General features: G+C 36.4%; 1 protein-coding gene and 1 long non-coding RNA gene across 2 annotated transcripts; one reads left to right on the forward strand and one right to left on the reverse strand.

Annotated features, from left to right (window-relative positions):
- Nucleotides 1–1,498: 1,498 nt before the first annotated feature.
- LOC106413284 (cytochrome P450 705A22-like) lies at nt 1,499–3,465 on the reverse strand. Its single transcript, XM_048764065.1, has 6 exons — nt 3,009–3,465; nt 2,841–2,955; nt 2,627–2,721; nt 2,480–2,523; nt 2,199–2,389; nt 1,499–1,811 (listed from the first exon to the last, which is right to left on the reverse strand). Exons 1-6 carry the CDS (start codon nt 3,463–3,465, stop codon nt 1,499–1,501), a joined length of 1,215 nt encoding a protein of 404 aa, XP_048620022.1.
- A 493-nt stretch (nt 3,466–3,958) lies between these two features.
- LOC106416076 lies at nt 3,959–5,720 on the forward strand. Its single transcript, XR_001283084.3, has 4 exons — nt 3,959–4,557; nt 4,633–4,719; nt 4,847–4,910; nt 4,994–5,720. It is a non-coding gene; the product is annotated as an uncharacterized LOC106416076 (long non-coding RNA).
- The last annotated feature ends 2,812 nt before the right edge of the window (nt 5,721–8,532 follow it).

Raw genomic sequence — 8,532 nt, forward strand, 5'->3', positions numbered from 1 at the left:
AGCACTTCTCTTCCTACTTTACTCACTGTACAGACTGGAGACAACGACTTGAAAGAAAATATTTGTGCCATGAAGGGATCTTTCTCCCAACAATGTCACTCTGTTTCCTTGATAGACAAAGGAAAGGACCTGCTCCTTCCAATCCACTTCACATTTGCCTAACGTTTCAAGCCACTGAATGCCAAGTATTACATCGACGTTTCCCAGTTCGAGAGAGATGAAGTCACTTGTGAAGTTGGTCTTGTTTAATTGGAAAATGACTGATCGGCAAACTCCCAATGCGTTCACAGTCACCCCATTTCCCAACATCACGTTCAAGTTATTATCCGCACAAACTTTTAGTCGTACCTTGTTCACAACTTCAGGTGATATGAAGTTGTGAGATGCTCCGCTATCGAGCATGACGATCACCTCTCCATTGTGATGTAACCACGCATCTTTGTTGTTCTTGGAGATTCAATACCCAAATATGCGTTTAGAGACAGGGTATGAAGGATCTGTTGTGCCTCCTCTCGCTCTTGTTCTTCTTCGAAAGGGTTCAGAACTTCCAATTCTAAGCCATTGATCACTGTAAGTACTCGTAATGATCGGTTTGGGCACTCAAATCTGTGTTGTGGAGTCCATGGATCTTGATATCTGAAGCAGACATTCTCCTTTCTCATTCGGTTGAGATCGTTATCAGAGAACTGTTGTCTTGGTCTGAGATTAGTCTTCTTAGTGCCCACGTTCTCCTTGTTAGCATCATTTTCTGTTTTCTGAGTCTCTCCATGTTTCTTTGCTACTTGATCCGCAGGACGGGGGTTGTACAATTGTCTATGTTGACCTCTTGTAAAGTCTCCCTTTCCCGCTAGCTGATCACTTTACAGAACGCGGTGCTTTGCATCTTTAGGACTGCCAGTTTATGATCCGTCAAACTCACTGGTTCCTTCATTCGTATGACCTCTTTCATTTCTGGTTTCATCCCGTAAAAAAACACCTTTATCAGATTCTTCTCATCGATTCCAGTAACCTGATTCCGCAATGCTTCAAACTCATTAACGTAGTCTACAATATCCCCCTCTTGTCTCAAGCAAAACAATTGTGCTGCTGGATCATTATCAATAGGTTCTCCAAATCTGTCCAACATTCTTTTGGTAAACCGATTCCAGCTTACAAATGGAAAACTGATAGTTTCCCCATTGAACCACTGTAACACTGGCCCTTCTAGGATCAATGAAACCAAGTGTAGCTTCTATTCCTCATTGTAGTTACCAATCCTGAAAAATCTTTCAACACGAGAAATCCACTCGAATGACAAAGATCCATAAAACACAGGCATATCAATCTTCCTCAGCATTGTATCTCGATTTGCATGTGTATTGTGGATTCCCTGATAACCTAACGAAAATGAAGATCATTCGGGATCAGAAAGAATTATCGGTACCTGTTTGTCTTGATGTTGTGAGGTTGATGCAATTTCTTTGCCTGGCCGTTGAGTGACCGCTGCGTTTCCCTCGATTCAAGTTAGAATTTCTGTTATCGTCGACATTCGCTTCTCCAAAGATTCGAATCTGGTGTTTGATTTCGTTCCGATCTTGTCAATCTTCTTCTCAACTGAATCGAACTGCTTCGCCACCGAATCGAATCTCTCCATCGTCGCTCGATCGTTTCGAGCCACCATCTCGTAACCTAGTCGTAACCACTCCACCTCGTCGAGAAGTCGTTGTACATTTGCTGATTGTGGTATTGCTGAGCTCGGTGTCACCGCTAACTCCTCACCGCTTCTCGTATCTTCCATCTCTGTAACGTCGCGTTGCCTCCGTTCAGTTTCACTGCACCAATGATAGATTTATGATATCAGTAACTCAAGAACAATGTAATACTCTTCCGATTATCAATGAATCAATGTAATACAACTCGAGTGTTAATCGATCCAAGCTCTCATGACGAACTCAGAACAGATTCACCAGTCTCATAACGACTGTGTAGCTAAGACTCATATCGTCTTTCACATACAATTTAAAGCTTAAGAAAATACAAAATGAACTACACTCTTTATTTAATAACTAGCTTCACTCTTCTCCGTAACGGCAAGCCTCTAACTGATTCAGAAGTTTCGACTTCACTCATAACAGACTTCTAAACTGTTTCCAACTACTCCAGCCACGTCAGCTTCTACTTCTTTATTCTTATTTCTCTGGAAGTAAGCTCTTTGATACCTATCAGGGTGCAATCTCAGTCCTTCCTTGACGACAGCTTGCAAATACGGAATGTTGGGTAGATCTGTTTCCTGAATCAACCTTGTTTTCTCTACAACCGAATCTATTTCTTCTCTCAATCTCTCTAAAATCTTTGCCATTGTCCATTGTATAGTGTTCGTTGACGTGTCAGTATTTGCAGCGAAAAGATCCTGTACAAGCATACATTACAACCAAATGGTAATGGATTAGTTTCTCGATTTAATGAATCCACATACAACAGAAAAAAAAAAACTTTTTACCACGAACAAAGCCTTGATATGGTTCCTAGTGATCTTATACTCTGCTGTTTTACATAGGGATGTTAATATGGGAAATGGAAAAATATTTAATCAATTGTATAGTTAAATTAGTTAATAGCCTAGCTATTTTAAAATCCTTAGTTTTACCTTGACAAGCTTCCAATAGTACGTCCAACATCTCACAGCTTTGGTTATGGTCCTCCTCATATTCCACAAGACTCTTCTCCAACACCTTGTTGTACCTGGAGGAAATACTGACTAAATCTTTTTGAAAACTGCGATCCCGAGCTTCGAAAGCGGCTTGCGCAAGATAGCCGCCAAGAAAAACTTCTTTGATAAGACATCTGTTTCAGCCACTAACCCCCTCACTTTCTCTGCATGATCACTCTTTCCCATAAGCATCTTGCACATGTTGTTGCTTATTAGCTTCATAGCTTCCTCAGCGATCTCAACGCTCTCCTTCTTCGTTGCCTTGTCTACAAGATTCAAGTAAAACCGATTTACCTCATCCGCGCGGACGCCTCGTGACCTCTCGAGGGCCTGAGGTCCGAGGAGCTTTGTGGTGATGAGCTTTTTATGAATTTCCAGTAATCTCCGTAAGGAGCGGTAGCGAGGCCGGAAGATCCAAAGAAAAGAGACCCTTCGTTCGTAGGGAGGTTGCGAGTTGAAACGTTCATGTCTTGCGCCCTAAAGATCTCATAGGCTATTGAGGCAGAGGAGACAAGGAGTATGGGAACGATTAAGACACGAAGATAGAGGATAGGTCCGTACTTGGAGGAGAGTTTATGTAAAGATTTGTGGACTAGAAGAGAGAGGAGAAGGTGCAGATGGCCGATGATTGGAAGCGAGGGAGGGCTGGGAGGCAGATCACATCCTTGTGAGTCATTTGGTTTCTTGAAGAAGAAATAGTAACAGAGAAATGAAAAGAGGCAAATGATGATAAAGATGAAACCGTTTTCAAAGTGAACAATGAAAGTTGCTGCCATTGTTACTCAATGAGTATTCTTTTGTCAAGAATCCATTGGTAAGAACCCATAATGGGCTCTAATCAATAATTTAGTAATTAATTTAGTGATTTGAAAGGTTCAGAACATTTGTTAGTCTAATTTAATTTCTCATCGTCCAATGGGAGAACCTCATTGAGATTCTTAATTTTTTAATTTTATTTTTTAAAGTTGAATGATTGGATTTCATAACATGAAAGAACATAAAAATTTAAATAAAAAAGACATAACAACATATTAAAAATACAAATACAAATCGTAAACGAGAAAAAACCGATTAGTTAAAATCTTGATTTATTCCAAAATTTTGCCATATATTCTCAACAAAATCAGCTTTCAATTGTTGATGTATTGTTTTATCACAAACTCGATTCCGAATGCTCATCATATTGCCGATATTTGAAGGCATATCTGTAGAAAGCGTGAAATCAACTTGTGAACTTTGGTTTGATTCCGGTTGTGCGAAAACTGTTTGTACTTGTATTTGAATCACAAGTGTCTTCTTGTGTCACATGTGTAATCACATATGTAGACTTGTATTTGCATTACTGGAAGACTTGTATTTGCATTCATAATGATTAAGGTTCGGATACATACATTTATTTGTGTCTTCTTGTGTCACAAGTGTACTCATATAATGCAATCACAACTTACGATATACAGTTATACAAAGGCGTTGTGAATGATTCGAATTTCAAACAAATCAGAGTACTGATCAGTAGTCACATCTCTTCTTGTAACTCCCATATCTTCTTGTGTCTACTCCCATGTCTTCTTGTCTCACATGTATTCTTCCACCTGCAAAAACAATGATCAGACACAAAGACAACAAACCAAGACGACAACAAAGACTTCAAACTAGCGATGAGAAGAACAAAGCCAAGAAACGGTTCAAAGTTTTCTTCCTCTCAGGCCCTTCTCTGATTTGTTCTTCTCTCCAAGAACGGTTCAAAGTCTTCTCCTTTCGAGTTCAACAAGAGAAGAGCTTATGGTTTTGACGAAACTGGTAAGAACAAGAAGAATCTCAAAATAAAAACACACAAACTCAATCCCAACACTACTGCTTACGCACAGGTTAACATTACAGAATCTTCAAAACAAAAAATCATATTTTGTTGAATAACATTGAAAAATTAATCCTTTTTGAAGGTCCTTGGAACGGGAATGGACACAAAAGACTTCGTTTTCTCTATTACTCTTCTTTGATAAACAAAGATTCATCTTTAATGCTGAGAGGTAAAAAGTTCATACCTTTTTATTGTATGATATTGGTACTAAAATCAGTTACTGTATACTGTATGATTCTTGATCACTTATTGTCTCTAAGTTGATCACCTAATGGTCAATTTAAGGTATTATGCAGGGCTTGCACCGTTGCAACGTTTTTGTAACGTTTTTGTACAAAACATAAGATTAAACTATCAAAGGTATGTATCACTATGACTCCTCTGTTTCTCTATGTTTGTGTTGTGGTGAGTTTGAATTTTGGTGTTTATCTTAATTATTACAGATAAATATTGTCTCCTGTCTGCTCAGAGACTACAGGTGGACTTCCAGATTTGTTCTTGCTTTTGACTCATGGCTTGGGTGTTAGTTCAGGACAATGTGTTGGCACTTATGGAAGAGATGATGTTGGTTCTGTTTCTTGTGGATGGCTTCATGACGGTTCAGTTATCATTGGCGCAATGGCAGATAGAAGGATCTACCTGTGGAGTTTATATGGGACTGAGATAGAACACGAGCTAGAACAAAAACAGAGAGAACAGAATAACAACAAGATCCAACAATTTTAGATCGAAAGCATGAACAGCTTGTGCCATAGACTGCAAATACTGTTTATCAGTGAACTTTCCAGACGATGGTCGCCACCGGGACCTCCACCTACTCCGGATCAGGATCACAGAGAAGATGAAGTGATCGAAATTGGAGGAAGAAAAAAAAAATTGATTTCAGGAAGGAAAAAGGAGAAAGAGAGAGAGACAACAAGGAGGATCAATACGTAATTGGCACGTAAGGGTTCTTTACCAACTCTAAAACCTCCACGATAAGAGTTGGTTCTGTTTTTTTATATCTTTCGTAGAGACCCCAATGGAGGTGGTCTTGCTATCTCAATAAATTGTTTATTTGTGCAAGGACGTGAAATAATGAAAAGCTGACGCCTTTCTTTTAAACAGTATAACAATAATCAAATGGGAAAACACATGATCAAATTAACTGTTTAATAATTTGGTTAATCATGTTTATCGCCCAAGGTGACAGACAGCTAACACTAATATCTACCAATAGACGTTTAGTTTTGTGAGAATATATCGATACCTCCATCAACGCTATCTACGTTACCATAAACTAAACCAATATTTCTAAGCCATTTTAAACATGCTACATGGACGAAAATAATCAGCTAATAAGATCATTAAAAAATAACGTGTTATATATATTAAAAATATTTAAAAGTGTCAAAATTTCTAACAACTGTATTTCAAAGATAAAAAGGAAAGTAAAGTTAAAAGAAATGGTTTTACAAAAATCTCGCTTGATATATAGATTAAATCCCTTAAATCTTTGAAAAAAAAAACTATTAAAAGTCAGTGTAGTTAACAAAAAAATCTATAATATTAAATCAGAATTCCTAGTAGGATTTTTTTTTTTTTGATGAAAACTTTCCTAGTAGGATTTTGCCCTTGCTTTTGAAATTATTTACATTGTCAATTTGTCATGCCCATTAATTTTAATATAAATATTACTTATTTAAACTAGAAATAGAATATGAGATTCCCTATATTTATGGTAATTAATACTTTCCATATTTTGTGAATGATAATAATTCTAATTTTATGTAAATTACACTCTCCATTTTATTTGAATATCATTTTTCATGCATAGTATTATTTAACGCTTGAATATGAATATATACATGAAAATTAAAATAATATTATTTACTATGTCTTTTTGTACATGATAATGATATTGTCAATTTTGAGTGTTCAAAAATATTTTAAAATTTATCATAAAATTAAATTTTAGATCTGAAATAAATAAAAATACAAACTTATCATAGTTTATTAGTAACGAAAAAGAAAATAATATTGTCGTATCCATAAATTTTCATTTTTTTCTATTGCCATGTTTCATTTTCTTCAAATGTCATAATACAAATTTCATTAAAGTCTAAAGAATCACAAGTTTTTTCAATTTTATATAATATATTAAAAGATATGAGTTATTTAATAAAAAAAAATCAAAAATAATTTTGTATTTTTGGGGTTTTCAGCGGATCATCTGATATTGAATCGTAGGTTAATAACAAGTTTTGGATTTTTACCAGTTTTCTAGGATTTTCAATTAAAGTTATTTTTACCAAATTTGAACTGGATTATACACAGATCAATGGATCTATCGGTTCAACCACGAGCCTGGATCTTATATGAAAACACTACTTGAAAATAAAATAGTATAATAGAACAATACTTTTTGAAACACAAATATAACAATTTTAAAATTATTTATTTTTTCATAAAAGTTATAAATTCAATCAAATTTTATCAAGATGGAAAAAAATATTCATGCTTTTAAAGCACAGATTTAAATCTAGTCACTATTAAACTCTATCAACTATAAAAAAATCATAAATGTCAATATAAAATAAATTTATTAAGAAAATAAAAGAATAACCAAAAAGTAATCTAAAAATTGCAAAATATTCTTTTAAATGTCTCAAAAGTCAAAACATATATATAAAAAAAAGATCGCCGCAGCTTTCAACTTCTTTCAATTCTGTTTTTTTTTTTGTTACATTAAAAAGTTTTAAATTAATTCTTTCAATTCTGTTGCAGCTGCAAGTTCTGTTTCAGTCGGACAAGTGCTTGCACATATCTCAGAAATAAGAACCTCAGTGAAACAGGTTTTGATGTTGCCCACTGGAAATCAGAAGGAAGGTTTTCATTTAGAGGCTCCAACTTGTCTACTTCCTGCTCTGCATATAAAGCAATGGCTGGCCTGTACTTCCAACGGTGCCATATTGATATAGAATCAGTTCCGTTTGATGCCCAAAAAATTCCAGGGTACCAGGAATCTGAACCGCTTCATAAAACTCCCCAAGCCTCTAATGGCATCTCCACCTTGCAGTAACTATCAGCCACATCTCAGGACAAAAGTTCTGCAGCATATCCTCAATCATACATCCTGAAACAAAGTGCAAGAGCACATTCTCTTGGCTTGACTGAGAACATATCAAACCTCCACTGTATACAGTTTGAATCATCCAGCAGCTTCTCCAATATTCCTGCAACATCTTTAACTAGAAGCAGAAATTGACTGTTCCATTTGATGGTCTTTATCTTGTCTCTTATTTATTCCAACGGAAAATTATGCTTATTTCCCATCTCATTAATTAATCTTTGACACCATATAGTCCCCAAGGCAATCAAGTTCCTTGGATGCGGCGAGAATTTCACCTTCCTCACCGCATATCCATGTGATACAGGGAATGCAATCACTAAAGGGACGTCATCATCACCAGATGACAGAGAATGCTTTGTGGGTCGCTATGATCATCATACTAAGTTTGCTGTTGGGATCGACATGAGTGTTTTGTTGAAGGTTTAATGACGAGCACAGGTTGGGACGAGCTTCTTTATGTTTGGCAGCAAGTGATGGATCCAAGAGCGAGTTAAGTCTTACCGAAGCACTTGGTTGCTTCTTTGTAAACGGTTTTTGTCGAGCTGGTTTATGTTTGAAGATGTGGAAAACTAAACAAAGTTGACATCTTGATCAGAACCTTCTGCGTATAATGTCTATCAAAATTTGAATCTGTTCTACTTCCTTCCCAAGAAAATGTCTCAGTTTCCTGTTATGAGACTCAGACAAGCTTTGTACAGGCATAACCTTCCTGATCGTTATCTACTTCCAAGGCTTCCGTGTTGTGTTGCCCGTGACTCGTGAGGCCAGAGAGCGCCCGTGGTCAAAAGACTTCTCGCGCGACCAATCTGCTCTACACCTTCACTACATCTTACAGGTACTACACGACAAGTTGTTTATAAAACCTATTGG

Source organism: Brassica napus, chromosome C7 (assembly GCF_020379485.1).
Source record: "Brassica napus cultivar Da-Ae chromosome C7, Da-Ae, whole genome shotgun sequence".
NCBI lineage: Eukaryota > Viridiplantae > Streptophyta > Magnoliopsida > Brassicales > Brassicaceae > Brassica > Brassica napus.